At 33.9% G+C, this 17,225-nt stretch overlaps 3 protein-coding genes across 3 annotated transcripts; 1 reads left to right on the top strand and 2 right to left on the bottom strand.

The window, feature by feature from the left end:
* Positions 1-1,339: 1,339 nt before the first annotated feature.
* LOC133325789 (microfibrillar-associated protein 1-like) lies at positions 1,340-3,432 on the top strand. Its single transcript, XM_061534512.1, has 3 exons — positions 1,340-2,138; positions 2,202-2,326; positions 2,997-3,432. Exons 1-3 carry the CDS (start codon positions 1,347-1,349, stop codon positions 3,430-3,432), a joined length of 1,353 nt encoding a protein of 450 aa, XP_061390496.1. The 5' UTR covers positions 1,340-1,346.
* A 3,195-nt stretch (positions 3,433-6,627) lies between these two features.
* On the bottom strand, positions 6,628-9,205 carry LOC133325786 (anaphase-promoting complex subunit 5). Its single transcript, XM_061534509.1, has 3 exons — positions 9,092-9,205; positions 8,457-8,844; positions 6,628-8,387 (listed from the first exon to the last, which is right to left on the bottom strand). The coding sequence occupies exons 1-3, from the start codon at positions 9,203-9,205 to the stop codon at positions 6,628-6,630; spliced, it is 2,262 nt and encodes a 753-aa protein (XP_061390493.1).
* Positions 9,206-10,637: 1,432 nt separating this feature from the next.
* Positions 10,638-11,573, bottom strand: LOC133325788 (UBX domain-containing protein 1). Its single transcript, XM_061534511.1, has one exon. The coding sequence runs from the start codon at positions 11,571-11,573 to the stop codon at positions 10,638-10,640; it is 936 nt and encodes a 311-aa protein (XP_061390495.1).
* Between the last annotated feature and the right edge of the window lie 5,652 nt (positions 11,574-17,225).

The raw sequence follows: 17,225 nt of genomic DNA, 5'->3' as shown, positions 1-17,225 counted from the left end.
TTCAGCCATTTTTAGGGTTTTTGCATAGTAAAGTGCATCGAGCGGCATACTTTGGCCGCTAAATGAATCATCGACAAATTCATATTTATTGGAAGAGATTGATTCGGTTTATACGAAAACCGCATGAGCATCAACTGATTTCAACTAATACGTGAATTGCATGCTTTTAAACACTGATAATTTTTATGTATTGTAACTGCAATATATTTAGTTATTTTTACAGTCGAAACTTTTATCAGATGAATATACCGATATTTAACAATCATCTAAAAAAAAATGAAGAAAAAAGCGTCGCATATTTTAGAAGATTAAGGCAAAACCGTATTCCCTTAACCATACTAAAAAACGAAAATTCAAAACACTTTTCGATTTAATTTAAAAATTAATTTATTTTATGATTTATACATTGAATTCCATAGGTTAGTTCGACCAGCTGATTGATATGATTTATGATTATGTCACAACTCATTTGTCATAACAAATTCTACCCTCATATGTCAATTCCATAATGTATATCCCAATACTACCTTAGAGCGCGTTTAGACTACTAAAACGGCATTTACATTAGAACATTTTGCCGGGTTAACCTCCTCTATAAGGATTTATTTAAAAAATATATTCAATGGAATTGACAATTTAGATAAACTGGATTTAATAAATCCGGTACAATATAAACGTACTATAAATCCATTAGATTTCAATTGTCTTTTCTATAGTGTATACGTCACTTAATCGTAATCACTATTCCAGTACGTTATCTTTGACATATACGCTATGAAATTGAGATTTAAAATCGAGTGGATTTCGTAAATCTAAACATAATTTTATTCAAATAAAAATTATGAAGTCGACTTTTACTTCCCTAACAATATCAGCTGATTATCACATTCGCCCTTGTCTCATTCTAAACAAATAATAGTTATACAAATTTTTCATTGTACCCATTCGTAAACAGAAAGATAAACCATGCCTTGCGCTTTATACACTTTTTTATCGGCTATTCTTTTATTTTCCTACAATTCTTATCATTTGGAAATAGTTCCGATCATTCCCAACATAGAATCATTAATTTGAACTAATTCCTTCCACTGTGACAAAAGTTCAGAAAACGTAGGGAAATAAACAATAAAATCGTTTTCTGAGGTATTAAACTTATAAAAACAATAAATTTGTTGTGGATAGAAGAAGCAACAAATCACAAGCACAATGAATAATCCAACTGTACCACTGGGCATCCAAAGTACGGCAGGTGCTGTAGCCGTACGCAATGAAAAAGGTAAGTCAGACAATTTGGTGTGGTCGTCTATTGTTTTGTTAACTCTGTTTTACTTCCAGGTGAAATATCTATGCAAAAGGTAAAGGTCCAACGTTATATATCCGGAAAACGTCCCGACTATGCCAAATACAATTCCAGTTCTGAGGAAAGTGATACCGACGATTTCCTGGAACATCGTCGAAGGCAGCAATATGAAAAGAGGCACCACAGGGGAGATGCTAAGGATGAGGAACATGATAGGGAGGGCAGAAGTAGACGCCATGAAGACAAACACGAAAACAATGACGACGACGATGATGAGGATGTCGATGATCCACGTCTGAGACGTTTACGTGCCCGCCCCGTTGAACAAGATGAACTGGAAAGAGAACGTATGGAACGACATCGTCACATCCATGAACCTGAACTTCTGGAAGAAAGTGATTCGGAAGAAGAAGAAAATGAAGATGAGAAGGCTATGCAAAAAGCCACCAATAAAATTACATTGGCTTCCGAATCGGATTCCGATTCAGATGTAAGTGAAACGGAATTGGAACAAAGACGTCTCAAGTTACGTCAACGTATGTTACAACAACAAAAAGAAGAGGAAATTCTCCAAAAGGAAGAAGAGAAACAATCTGAATCATCTGATTCCGAGAGTTCCGAATATGAGGAGGAAACTGAGAGTGAGGAAGATAATGAGCCACGTTTGAAGCCCTTGTTTGTGCGTAAAAAAGATCGTGCCACAATACAGGAAAAGGAACGTGAGGCCCAGAAACAAAAACAATTGGAACTTGAGGCCAAGCGTTTAGCCAAGGAGAGGAGACGTAACACTTTGCGTCTGGTCGAGGAGAGTGTCAAAAAAGATTTGGAAAAGACAAAGGTAAGGTCATCACATTGCCGTGATTTGTAAAAGGCATACTTAATTAAAATGTATTTATTTCAGAACGATACCGCTGAACCACAAATTGAAGATGTTTGCACAGATGATGAGAACGACGAAGTGGAATATGAAGCATGGAAACTACGTGAACTTAAACGCATGAAACGCGATCGTGAAGAAAGAGAAAAGTGAGTAATCTAATTATGATCTTGTTGGGAAAAATTATTCAAATTAACATGCCTTTAACAGACATATTTACATTAGCCGTTGGGTCTTTGGGTCATGTTAATAGGTTATTGTGTAAAATGTAATTCAGATTGTGATAGTTCAAAGCTTTTTAATTTATTCTCCAATCGAATTCAAAACACACAGGGTCAGATTGCATCTCCACCTTCATGACAGGATCACTTTAAAAAGAAATTCGTGGAATTTTATGATCCAAAGCATACGAAGTGTTGGGAAATGTATATATGTATATTAGGAATACTGAAATTATCGGGGATTGCTAGATTTGAAAGTTCTCTGTATAATTAATCTTTATGTTTGGAACTTCATACTGTCAGCGGATAATACTCCTCGAGAAAATATGCATATCATAATACTGAGCTGTCACATAAAACTGATAGAAAAACACATGATAGAAAATCTACACGTAAAATTTAACAAAGGCATATATGTATTGGCCAACCGGATTTTTGTGTAGAAATACTTCAAAAAAAGCTGTAACCAAACTCTGCCGTTTCTTTTGATTTTTAAAAAAGTAATTATTAAAAATTGTAATTCATTGGCAAACGTGTGGTCGATTATTTCTTTGTCGATATTTCACTTAGTCACTAATCATTTTTTCTTTTTTTTCAGTGCCGAACGCGAAAAGGCCGAAATTGAGCGTATGCGAAATCTCACAGAAGAAGAACGACGACAAGAATTGCGTGTCAATCCGAAAATTGTTACCAACAAAGCTGTCAAGGGCAAATATAAATTCTTACAAAAATACTATCATCGTGGTGCCTTCTATTTGGATGAAGAAAACGATGTGCTGAAACGTGATTTCGCCCAAGCCACTCTCGAAGATCACTTCGACAAGACCATCCTTCCCAAAGTAATGCAAGTGAAAAATTTCGGCCGTTGTGGTCGTACCAAATATACACATTTAGTTGATCAAGATACAACGAAATTCGATTCACCATGGTATGCCGAGACAGCAAATAATCTGAAATTTCACAGTGAACGTGGTGGCGGCATGAAGCAAGTTTTTGAGAAACCTTCACTTTCGAAACGTAAAAAACTGGATTAATTTTGTTCACGGGATGACTATACAATAAATTTGTATAAGACTTTAGATTAAGGTCTAGACTTAGTAAATAAGTGATTATTAAAAATTACCTCTTTTTTGTGTCCAATGAACAAAAAACGGATTATTTATATATTAACACCATTTGGCACTATTAGGAGCACATGTACGAACAGAATGATGATCACGAATTAACTAGCATTTTTATAGTTACTCTTTTTTGTTATGGATTTCAATTACATACGTATTTTGATTTGACAGATACACGAAAAATACACAACAAACAATAATCACATTCTACCGTGAAGTGGCGTATCAGTGATATTGATTTTCTTTCATTCAATTGGACTGGTCGGTCACTTAAGGCTGTCAGCTTGTAAATCAAGACTTCAAGATAATCAAAAAAGGCCAACATTAGATTAGCCGAAATGCCGTGTACATGGGATTTTTCTATTAGTATAATCCATCAAATTTATATTGTTTCTGTACCTTGAGAACTGGACGAACGAGTGTTTAGAAAAAAGCGGTTAGAACTGGTACCATCTCATATTAGTACATGCCAATTTTTTGGAGAATAAAAAATATTTAAAATAAAAAGGATAATTGCAACAGCATGCGAACATTTTTTGACACTAGAACTTAAGAAGTTGTAGTTATTTCCAGGAAAAGAGTTAGTGTCATTGCCGCTATAAAAACACTTAAAAATGTATATTCTTGAACTTGATTGATATTGCAAATCAAAATACACTCAAGAAATCCATCAACAAACATAACAAGTGATGGATTCAGCACTACTGATATAGCAATCAAAACATAATTGTTTAACTACAATTTGTAAAAATATTGTTGGCTTCGTTGGAAAGGCAAACATAACCAGTGGAATATGGTACTTGACTACTATAACACAGCGGCGTCGAAATCAGATATTCACATGAAAGCTTATTTCAGCACGAGTAAATTTCACGTCTTTAACGAGTCACATATAACCATATCTCCTGAGTTATTGTATGTATTGAAATACATCGATGAGGAAAACACATTCAAAAATATTTAGCGTAAAATTTCAGATGTTCGTATTAGATTTACATATAGTGCAAATGTTGATATCTTATCAGAAAATCCCATATAAAAATAATTATTTGTGTAACTGTATTTACAGATTAAAATAATTAATTTTGGCGCTCAAAACAGGTTTTGATTTCTCAAGATTGTCATTTTTGACACGACTTGGGTGTTTTGGATTTCCAACTCTTTTTATCTGTTTAACTATGTAGCTAAATATTTGCAGATAATTTAAAGCCATATCAGCGCCTACAAAAATGCTGTATGTTTTTGCAACTCCCCAACTAACAATTAGAGATTTTTCCGAATTCTCTAACATTTTCCCATTATTTTCCGAGTAGTCTGCACATATCCTTAAGAGGAATTTAATAGTGTAAATTTAGTTTATAAAAAAGGCGATTTTAAATTGAAAATTATAGTAACTTCCGGTAATGTGGACCACCATTTTCTTTTTTTGATAGTCCACATTTGACGCATGGTCCACATTACCCGAAGTTACTCTAAAATTTAAAAGAAAAAACACCTCGGAAAAATTAACATTTTGTAAGTAAATATATGAGAAAGAACAAAAACCTCCTACCGAATTAAGATAACGAATTAAAATTTTTATTTTCATAATTACTATCGAATCACCGTATAAATGTATGAATTTTTTTACGATATTCGAAAAAAACATTCGAAATTATTCTCAGTTTTTTTTTTTTTTTTTTTTTTTTTGAATTTCGGGTCAACCATCTGATAATTTACATCTGATTTTTAGAAATTCTGAAAAAGTATCCGAAAATCTTCTGTCTTCTGTTTCGAATGTTCCTTTAGAGTTTTGTCCAAATTTGAACACAAACTCGAAAATTCCCACAAAAAGTCCCTTTTGCCATCTGAATTATTTGGGTTAGAATTCGTTAAGAAATTCCAACGAAATTTTTCGAATTCGTGGGCACATTCACACAATTTTGTTCCGACTTTGTTTCAAATTCGTCATATAGAAACAGGCGTTCAAAAAATATGCATCCGCAATTTTTTTAAACTGAAGGCACGCATTTCTTATTTTTCTATTGTAAAACATTGCGGACGCGTCTTTTTTGACAGAGATGGAAGTTTCCAATACACTTAACTTTTTTATCTGTTTATACCGCCCTTTTTGTTCTAGGCTAAGAACTTTCCGAACTGCCCTCGTAGATGGTAAAATATGCTAATATATATCTCATCATTCTGTTTTATTTAATAGTCTGTGTAATGACCGCTTTTGTACGAGTCTCTTTAGAGACCCATTCCCTTAATTTTTTAAAATTGGTTAATGGTAACAAAGACATTACAGACAGACCAATATAAATTACAGATCAATATAAATTTATATCAACATCTTCCTCAATTGCTGTCTACCTTTGGAAGCAATGGCTTGTCTACATTCGACGCTGGAGTTGTTATTCCATGATCTACAAAATCTGCAGTCTTGCCTTCCTATTTTCTTTCGGATATCTGGATGACATATCCGATACTGATACTGTAGGGATTGGAAAAGGAATTAGAAGAATCAGAATCAGTTAGAACTGGTGTGCTATGCGACACCAGAGTTATGAGTCTATTTTTTAATTTTTAAATGTTTTAAGATATCTTTGTTTCTCTTTTAAAATTACCCACAGCCCATGGGAATTAAGATAACGAATTAGCGCCAAAGAATATTAACGGCCAATGGAATTAATAACAAGTCATTTTTTTTCTTCTTAAAATCTAAACTTTTATGGAAGACCACTTTTGATGTCTGTAGTTTTGTGTGACCTCTTACACAAAACTACCTGGAAACTCTTGTAAAATAACCCTAAAAAAGAATTATTGAATATACCGAGGTCTATTAAGAGATTGGATGTAGTCGGAACTTATTTTATGTCGATTCACTGACTCTGATTTGGAGGTTATCTAAGACCAGTTTAAGAAGACCATAAAAATAGTTGAACATACTATTTTTATGGTTCTTGTTCAGGAAAAAACTTTACATTATATAACTGTAGATTACTTCCAGAAAAAGTAGTGATATAGATAAATATCTAGATATCTTACAAATTCAGTCGTCAATATTTAAACCTATTCCAATGAATTTAAAACCTATGTTTTCTTTAAATCATAACATTTATTTCAACTTCAATATGCCATGCCTAAATATTCACGCGGCACAGGATTCTCCGTATAGTATTGTTTAAATTTACACGCATACTTATTACGTTCGGCAATAAAACCGAACGTATTAAATGTCTTCGATATATAAACTAAAACATCCAATACCTTAGCATGTGCCTCCAATTTACGAAACGATTCAATGGCTCTTTCCAAAACGGGCAAAGATTTCAAGAGATGTTTATGTTGTTGTTCACGATCTCGACCAGCAGCAACTTGACAACGGGCAAAAATAAAATCAGTTTTTGCACGATCATAAATACCTCCGTTGGTGTAAATTGTTTCAATGGAATTTCGTAAAGCTTGCAGGGCTTTTTGGGGCAAGCCCATTTGCAATAGAACTTGAGCCATTATTACATCGACCATAGCATGTTCGTATTGCATATACGATGATTCTGATATCACAGATGCCCGCATTAGCAAGTCAATAGTATCCGATGAAACATTGTTTTCATTCAGGCTATTACAGGCCAAAAGAGTGAGGACACGAACTTGTCGCAGCGCATCGAGTTCGTTGTCTTGCAGTAAATGTTGTAAAATCTTACGCGCCGTGTTGTTGTAACTTTTCGAAATATATACAATAGCCCTTTGTATGTTGCCATCATGTTTGTCCAGCAAATATAATTGACAGCACCAACGTAAAGCATCCTGCCAGCGGCCACGATAGATCGCCTGTTGTATGGAAATATGACATTCACTGGTCATCCAATCAGCGGCAAAGGGATGACGGGGGAATCTGGTACGCGCATGGTATAGCAATACAGCACTTAGCTGATGTTCTCCCTGTGCATTAAACCACAAAGCAAGGTTGGCAAGCACCTTACTAACACTCTCCGAGTTACTAACATCGCCAAAGACCCATGTTTTCTTGAGATTCAATAATAACTGTGAGTATAAAGCTGACATTTCATAGCGTCCATAGAGAACCCACAGTGTTGAACGTAAGGCCAATGAGTCTGAAACATGTTCTAGCAGAGTATTTTTGTTATTCAACTCATCACTCTTTAGCAATAGTTCAAACAAATCCAATGGTAAGAAACCACATTTGGCCCCAAATGCCACCACAAACTCAATGGCCAACGACAGGCTTTGAATGAGTCCTGGGTCTTGAATGTCTGGAAGGCTCTTTTCAAATGGCCCTATACGACTGCTATTCAATAGACAATACCATGAATTAGCCAAATCGAGACAACGTTTGTCGCCACATTCCTGAGCTAACATGATGCATTCTTTGAGGGCATTTAACGCCTCCTTCTTGTGATTGAATGTGGCATGTAAAATGGCTAGATTTACACTGAAATATTGAAAACCTTTTTGATCATTTTGTGTTATCATATTGGGGCTGCGATCAAAGGATCGATGTAAAGCATCCAATGCACCAAATACATCACGCAATCGCAACTGATTCATATAGCCCAAAAAGTATGCCTTGGCATTCAGAGGATTATCCTGTATGATTTCATTTAGTTTTGTTTGCATTTCAATTGGTGGTAGAGCTCGTAATTCATTTTTCTCCAAGAGATTACATTGTTGGCTGACAAATAAATGGGCTTGCTTGGGTGACCATTTGCTGTGTGGATTACGATCTTGATGAACCGTCTCGGTGTCCAATACAGATTCTTCTATGGTATTTTCATCGTCATCTGTAATATTGGTTGCCGTGGTACTTGTTGCAGAGGGTAGACCACAATGTGGTTTACGTGGTCCCAATGTTAGTGATCGTACACCTATATAATACCAAAAATTAGAACGAATTAATGTCTGGAGTCCCCTAAAATATTGTGGGACAAATTTACCTTTTTCATAATACAAACATATGTTTTTATGTAGTGCCATCATTTCCGGAAATGATAACCGTTCCAGGATCACTCCAACTCTCCGTATATACAATCCAATCAAACTATATTGACTAACGCCCAACTGTTCGGCCAACATTTTTTCAATATTATCCATTTCGGCAAAATCAAATAATGTTTCAATGCCCACCGAGAAGACGTCGGTCATTACCTTTTCAAAGCCCTCCAAATGTACTGGATCTATTTTGAATTTTGGCGAACACAACAACTGATACAGATCATTATAGGTCATATCGGGATATTGTATTAGTTTCAACAGCAACATGCAAAAGTTCCGCCGATATTTGTTGGGATAAAATAGACCAGTGTCGGTGGCAGCTTTTTTGGCCTACAAAAGGAAAGAAGTTTTAAAAGTAAATAAGTGTGATATCGGATGGAAAACAATTAGTTCCAAGCTGGGCAGGATAAAAGGAATATCGGATAAGTGGGAGCTATATCTAAATATGAAATGATTTAAGTCAATCTCAATAAAAAATCAAGTTCAAAATTGTACTAGATAATGGAGATATAGTCAGTGACAAAAATATATAAAAAATCTATACCGATAAGACTATCTATAATGTCCTTGCACCTACCTTTATATACTGTTGAACTAATATCAACACAGAGACTTTGTGTGGTGTCGGCATCTCAATCCTTGCCACCGTTGGATTTCGAGGATCCAATGCCTCCAGTTCTTCAAAATGCATTTTATGCTTTAATTACTGCGTAGATCGGAAAAAATCCTTTCAGATTTAAATATTTATATTATTTTTGTTATTTTTGCAAACTTTTTGGCCGGCGAAAATGTAAACAACAAAACAGTCACTGCAGAAAAGAAATATTGAAAAACGTTCCACCTTTACGAATGGGATGGGATAAGACAAAATGCCCGGTAAAGAAGAAGTCAAAAAAGAAGACGGAAAGTTACGAATGAGGTGGGATGGAGACTAAAAGATTGTTTACGAATGAGGTTTAAGGAAAGGATGAGAGTAGCAAGGGTAGCTCACATTCATCAGTTTGGAAATTACAACCCTGTAAACTGGGATAAAAGCCAAGAAGACGAATGCCACCTAAACAGATGTTTGTAAAACGATCAGCTGTTGTTTTAAGGTGAAGGGCCTACTTTACACTACGAATCTTGGTCATGCATCATGCGAGTTTTTTTTTTCACTCTCTCATTGGTAAATTGATAGAACGGTTGGCAAAAATTGCCGCAGATAGAAATAAGAAGTACGAAAAGGTACTTTTCAATTTTACATCAAATGATAATACATCTTATAATTTAAGTATAAATGTAATTAAGAATAATAAAAAAAATCTGGTACATTCATGTAAATTCGTACCTTTTGTGAAAGAATAGTACGTTCAGTCCAAACGTTCCGCATCTACATTAGAAATCTTAAAATTTTTAAAAAAATATTTTAAAAAAATATTTTTATAAACGATAAGTTCAAATTTTTCAGCAATTTGTCCCGCACTCAAAAACTAGAAAAATTTAACGAAAAAATGCATATTACGAAAATTAAAGACTCATATCTCGGATCTCCGTGATTATGGAGGTAATACCGACCTGAAATGAGTTTCAGAACAATTTATCATAGGTAAACTTAAAATGATTTAATCATGTTCGTTAAATATTTTTTTCATATCATCATATTTTTTCATGGTAACTTAAACCATTTGCTTCTTCGTAATTTAGTCATCACAATTCTGCGGCTGTACAATCAAAAAATATGTTACCAAATTTTAAATTTGAAAACCCGAAAATAAACCAACATAGCAAAGCGGTTTATCATATTTATTAAAAGGTCATTTTATTTGTTGGTATCAAACGGTTTATTCAAAAAAACAACTCAAATCCCTGGACACTTTGCTGTATTGAAATAAATATACAAATATGGATAAAAAATTTTCCGAGCATTACCAAAAAAGAGTGATTAAATATGACTTTATTCGTTATTAATGTGGTTGGCATCGTTTCGATCCAAATGCACAACGACGACTACATCATTGGTCTGTTCCCGTACTGCAAGAATCTACTATTCTTTACTACGATAACAAACTTCATTTATGATATCGACAAAAATAATAAAATCTAGTAAATTCTTGCAGTACGGAACATATTGTTGTTGTGGTTGTTCAAACATTGACTTTGGTCATTATGAGAACGGCCGATGGTACCAGACCCAGGGCGCTTAAGGGTTTCTCAAAGTCATCAAAGTCAAAAACTTTGCGAGGAAATGTTGTCATTAGACCAAATGGCGTTTCGTTACCGGTCTTCATTTGTATGAACACACGTACAGCGGATAGTTGTTCGTTAACGTTAAATGTTTCCGTTAGAGTAGAACCATCTTGGAGACGTATTTGAATTCGGGTTTCCTTGTATTCCTTTGGAGGAGATTTAACATCAGCAGTGGTTGTGGTGGACGACACCGACGATGAAGCAACCGGTGTTGTTTCGGCAGTGGGTGATGTCTGACTGGCTTTGCGTCTGGCTTTATCAGCCTCTATTTGAGCCTTTACACGTTCGCGTGCTGCCTTTTCTTCGGCTTTCTCACGTTTACGCTGTTCAATTATCTTTTTCATTTCCAATTCCTCGGCACGCCTACGAGCTTCAGACATGTCCTTGCCCGATTTAATGCGATTACGTTCACGTTCTAGAGCATCTTGCTTTTCGCGCTCTTCCCGCTCTAAACGTTTTTGCCTGAGTTTTTCTTCAATCAGAGCCAGTTGTTGTTTTTTCTCCTCCTCTGTTAAGGGTTTCTTTTCCTCGGTAGATTCCGAAAAATTGCTATGACCCGTCTTGGCAGCATGAAATTCCACCTCACCCTGATCTTTACACAGTTTACCGCAGTCGTCACATTTAAGTGATTTTGCTTCGCCAGCAGCAGCTTTCTCGGTATTTGAGGTGCTGGGTGATTCCTCGGCAGCAGGTTGCTGCGGAATTGGTTCATCGACATGAGCTAACAACCATTCCATAGCCGGTTCAACACCTTTATTGCTGGTAACCTTTAATGCGTATTCCGCTCTTTCTTTGGGGAAGCCCATATCCATTAACGTTTGTACATCGCCCATTGTTTCGTTATAATTGTCAGAAGCTGTTTTAAATAAATTCAAAAGATTATTCGCGAATTGGGAAATATAAACAACAAATTTGCAAATAGAAGATGACTTTGATTTCAGAAGACAAAGCTGCACAAAAACATGCAACAACGGCGGCAAAAGTTTCGCTGTTTGGTGGACTTGCTTTGTCGGCTTTAAGGGTAGCTCACATTCATAGTTTGCAAATGACATCCCTGTAAACTGAGGTGAAAGTAAACGAGCTGACGACAATTCAGTGTTTACGAATGAATTGAAAACAAACGAAGGACAAACGACCAAAAACGGTGAACAGCTGTTGTTTCAGAAGACAAGGCAGCACGAAGGTTTATAATAACGGCGGCAAAAGTTGCGATGTGTGGTTAACTTTTGATGATGTTTACACTGGACGTTTTTGATTGATTTTTTACTTTACTTTCTTTTGCGATAATACTGAGAAAAGTAGACAGACAACATTTAGTAAGATTTAGCAAATAAACAGCTAATTCAAGAAAACATTTGATTTGCGCCAAAATAAACCACAAACAGAGGACGAACATTTGGTAACAATTGTTACCAAATATCGAGTAAACAGACAGAGCTATTGGTTCTCATGCATAAAACCGAGCAATAGCGATGAGTTGAGTCAAGTAAGCAATTAATCAAGTAAGGGATATTGGACTACTAAAGAATATTATACCGATCAAATTACAAAAAAAAAGTTTTTTTTATTATTATAGGTTATGATTAAAAAATTTGATTAACTCCAGTAGAAATGGAATGGTTGTTAATACACAAAAAATTAAACATACATACGTATATTAAAAAATTGAATTGAATTTGAACTACTCCAATTTATAAATATATACAACGTAATGATTTATAAATTCTTCATTGAAAAAAAAAATAAATAAAATAAGTGAGCAATATTGGGCAATAATAATTTATAAAATTTGATTAAGTTGATATAATCATGAGTAATTGGAAATAAGATACTCTAACATTTTACTTTTAAACCAAGCTAATGAATGATTGAATGTTTTTAAGGGTACTGGTAATATTTTATATACTCGAGTAACCCGGGCAAGGAACGATCGTTTAAGAAGAAGTTAGTAAGGGAATTCGAATTTGAGGATTTCTTTGCGATCTTGTAAGAATAAACAGATTTACAAAGAACAGTGGTATCTGTTTCTTGAAACATTTGTAAAAAAGGATCAACATTCTCAGTTTAATAAAATCATAAAATTTGCAACCCAAAAAATCAATAACAAAAGGATTAACATGCTGCCAACTTTTTAGACATATTTTTTAGGTTCAATTGAAAGACATAGCTCTGTGCTATCCAGTTGTTGCTGAGTTGCTGGCACCACCACGCCTTTCTTCTGACTCCTCAAAAAATAATTCGCTAACCAGCAAATGCTGCTACCATCAAATTTATGTATTTATCATTTTATTATCAATTATATAAAAAAATAATAATTAAGATAAGAAGCCTGTATAATTTTTTATCCTCACTTGCTAAATTTTTCTTACGCTGTTTTATTTGTGATATAAAATATTCAGCCATGATTCTTTTTTAGTGTACGCGAGTCAACTAAGAGGCATGCTCAACAAAAGTTAAGCAAGAGCTTGCAAAAGTAAGCAAAAACTTATTTTTATGAGAAAATGAGAACAATCTCATCCAACTTCAATTTTCAAGTTCAAACTGAGCAAGAAAAGATCAAACGTGAGCAGTGAGTAAAAGCAAATACATCAAATTTTATTAGGCATACGACAAGGTCCTTTTACTCAAAAAGGTGCTTGTCGTATTTGTAGTAAAATAATTTTACAATTTATGTAACAATTTGAAGAACAGTGTTTGCTCCCGACACTTGACATTTTTTGTAGAGTCGTATTTACAAAATTAAACAAAAAATAAATAAAACAACTTATAAATAACTTAAAAACTAATGAACATAAACTAAAATAAAAAGGTTGAATTTTGGGCTATATATTTGCTATTGTAAAATACCAATCGCTGAACGATAAAATGTCTTTAAGCATGTTGCCGTAGTAATCAGCAAGACTACATAAAAACTTCTTGAACTGAGGGCGTAAATAGCTAACGGAATAATTTTCCTCTCTCTATAAATAAAATCATTAGAACAACGCTCATTAAGCAGCTTCGCTATCAAAGAGTACGTGAACGGAGCTAATATGTATGTTCCAAATGAGGAGTTAAATTAAATTAATTCTCATTTGACACTCGATTTCCATAAACAATTTCTCAGGTTACGTCTGTGAGCCACAAAGTTCTGGTATATGGATTGCGCCATTACTTTTTTAATAGTAAAGCTAGTAAAAGGGAAACATTTCAAACATTTCTCTCAGATTACAAAAACCACATAATATGTCTTCATTGCAATCAAAAGGTCGTTTACATTGGGCCGGATTTGGTTAATCCAGTGGGTTTAAATTTTCAATTCCTTTGAATATATGTCAAATAAATCGTCGTAAAGTAGGTTAACCCGGTAAAAAGTTCTAATGTAAATGCCGTATAAGTTTTTTATTTTAATTCCATTTTTAAATTTTCATGAATAATGGTCAAACGAGAACATGAGTGTAGGGAAGAATTAGAAAATTCATAAATTTGATGCAAGAGTTATTTGCGTGTCTAAACAACAATGAAATTTTTAAAGAAATTGAGAAGAAAATTTGTCATGAAATTTTGATCGTGTGACTACTGACAAAGAGAACGCCATTTTGTATTGTGCTCTCTTAAATTTCAACTTCAATGTTTTACCAGTTTTGTGGGTTCAGGAACGGGTTTCGAGTAAAAAGTTGCAAAATTTGTAAAATTAGTAGATTCTTTTAGGTTCTGGAACGGAACTATAGTTTAGCAACGTAAAATACGCTCTCATTTTGCTTACGCGCATCTACATTCATTTTTATTTCACCATTAAACGCCGTTCAATAACATTTGTGACTTCGTACTGTCAGTGATAAATAAAAACATACAAGCGTCTTTACTCCATTTTAGATTGAAAACAAACCACTAATAACTCCTCCAAAGAAACTTCGTTCGTATTAGATTCAAAAGGAAATCTCTACAAAATGGATTCACCCAAACTAAAGAATATATCGATAAGGATAAAGCGTACTAATCAACGCAATAATGAGTCTCTGGACGAAGTGCGTGAGCAAGTTTCCATGAAACGTTGCACGGTACGTCTCCAACGTTACAACGACGAGGAACTGCGTCAAATGGGTATGTGCCTATAAATCATTAATGATTAATGTTTTTTTTTTTTTAATGTAATTGATTTTTTTGGCAGCTATAATCAGCAGACCGACAACTTGCAAGGAGGAAACTACCAAACCCAAAAACATTAGAAATATGGTAGTACGCGTTAGGCGCCTAGTAAATTTAGATGGTGTATTGGTCCAGTAGAAGCAATTGGCCAAAGAGTTTCTAATGATTTCCTTGCTGGCCTGTGTCACTCCGATAGAAGCATGTACATAAATATGTATGTGTGCAATTAGCAATTAGAAGATACTGATTATTATTAAACATGGTATTTTTATTTTATTGCAAAACGGAAAACAAATATTGAAATCATTTTTACAATAATTGATGATGAAATGTTCAAAGCTAAACCTAGCCCTGCAGAAATAAAATAAATTTACATACAAAACAATGAAATAAAAATAAAATTTACAATGACAATTTATTTGTAAAAGAAATGGTGTTTTATTCGAGATTGCATCTGTGCATTTGTGGATGTATGTGTGTGTGTGAGTATTACACAGAAAACAAACGGTAATAACAGGGGTGTGTACGCACGGCTGACTTCCATTACTATGTGTACTAAATGGTACTAAATTTGAATTTTGGAAGAACCGAAAGAGGTATAATTCTAAAATATGGAGTTAGGATTCCTGTTGGGGTGTTTGGATTGATATATGTATGGAGTTTTGGAAAATTGTACTTATGTGTACGAAAAGTACTAAATTTGATCTGATTAAAGTGAACATATAGAGCTGAAATACTAAATATTTGGAAATAATATTACTCTGCTGTGTAGATTTGAGGTTTGTAAATAGTTTGGAAATTCGTACTTTTGTGTTCAAAATGTGGTACAATTTGGATTTAATGTAAACCATTAGTTCTGGAATCCTGAAATTCAGAAATAAGATTTTTATTGGATTGTATGATGTTGGTTGTAATTTGGATTTAGGTTATCCGATGGTGCTGGAATCCTTAAATCTGGAATTCAAATTACTTGTTGAAGTGTACGATTGGGGAATGTGTGTAGTTTTGGAAATTTGTCGTTATGGGTACTAAATAATCTGGAATCTTGAAATTGGGAAATGCTATTTATATTAGATTGTATGATGTAGGTAGTAATGGGAATTTGTACTTATGAGTACAAAATGATGCTAAATTTAATACAATTTGGACTTAAGTGATCCGATAGACTTGGCATCCTGAAATTTGGAAATAAAATTAATATTGAAGTGTAGGATTGGGGAATGGGTGTAGTTTTGGAAATTTGTAGTTATGGATACTAAATAGTCTGGAATCCTAAAATTGGGAAATGCGATTTTTATTAGATTGTATGATGTAGGTAGTAATGGGAATTTGTGTTTAAGGTTACTAAATTGGATACTATATGGATTTAGATGATCCGATAGAGCTGAAATCCCGAAATTTGGAATTAAAATTACTGTCGAAGTGTAGGATTGGGGAATGTGTGTATTTTTAGAAATTGGTAGTTATGGGTACTAAATCGTACTAAATTTGATACAATTTAGATTTAGGTGAACCAACATAGCTTGAATTCTAAAATTTGAAAGTAAGATTAGTATGTGTGTGTAATTTTGGAAATTAGTACTAATATGTACTAAATTTGGTACAATTTAAATTGTGGGTGAACCGATAGAGCTGGAATTCTTAAATTGGATAAGATGATTTGCATTGGATGATGTAGGTAGTAATAGAAATTTGTACTTATGTGTACTAAACGGTACCAAATTTAATACAATTTGGATTTAGGTGAACGACAGAGCTGGAGTCCTGAAATTTGAAATTAAAAGATTGGGGTATGTGGGAAGTTTTGGAAACGTACATATGATTGACAATGGTACTAACTGGTACTAAATTTGGATTTGGGTGAACCTATATTTGAAATTTGCATTTTTTGGGAATAAGTAATACTTACAAAGGATAATAAATTATACTAAATTTAGATTTCTGATCCAGTCAGAATTTGTGTGTAGTGTTGAGATATTGAGATAGTTTTGGAAATACGTACTATAGGAGAACATAAGTTTTAAATAACGAAGTAGCGGGCACATGCTAGTGAAATAAATAAAGCGGGGCTGTAAAATAAATACTTGGCAATATTTTTGTAAGTTATCAGTATATCTAACTTGGTTATAAAAGTTAATTGAAAGAAAAATGGGGTTTAATACTGCCCAAATAATTGCAAAAAAGAAAGATATTTTCAATGTACAATGTTAAAATAACTTTTAATAAACATACTAAAATTATTTTTTTTTCAAATTTCTTCAAAATTTTGCATATTGAAATTTTGCGTATTTTGGACGACTAAAGCCAGTATATGGCTGTGGATCACCATCCATTTTTATAGTTGGTTTTGATAATTG

Source organism: Musca vetustissima, unplaced genomic scaffold (assembly GCF_032173495.1).
Source record: "Musca vetustissima isolate MV318-11 ecotype Yass unplaced genomic scaffold, APGP_CSIRO_Mvet_v1 utg12994, whole genome shotgun sequence".
In the NCBI taxonomy this organism is placed as follows: domain Eukaryota; kingdom Metazoa; phylum Arthropoda; class Insecta; order Diptera; family Muscidae; genus Musca; species Musca vetustissima.
Note: the sequence above shows the minus strand (reverse complement) of the source record. Positions and strands in the feature narration are given on the sequence as shown.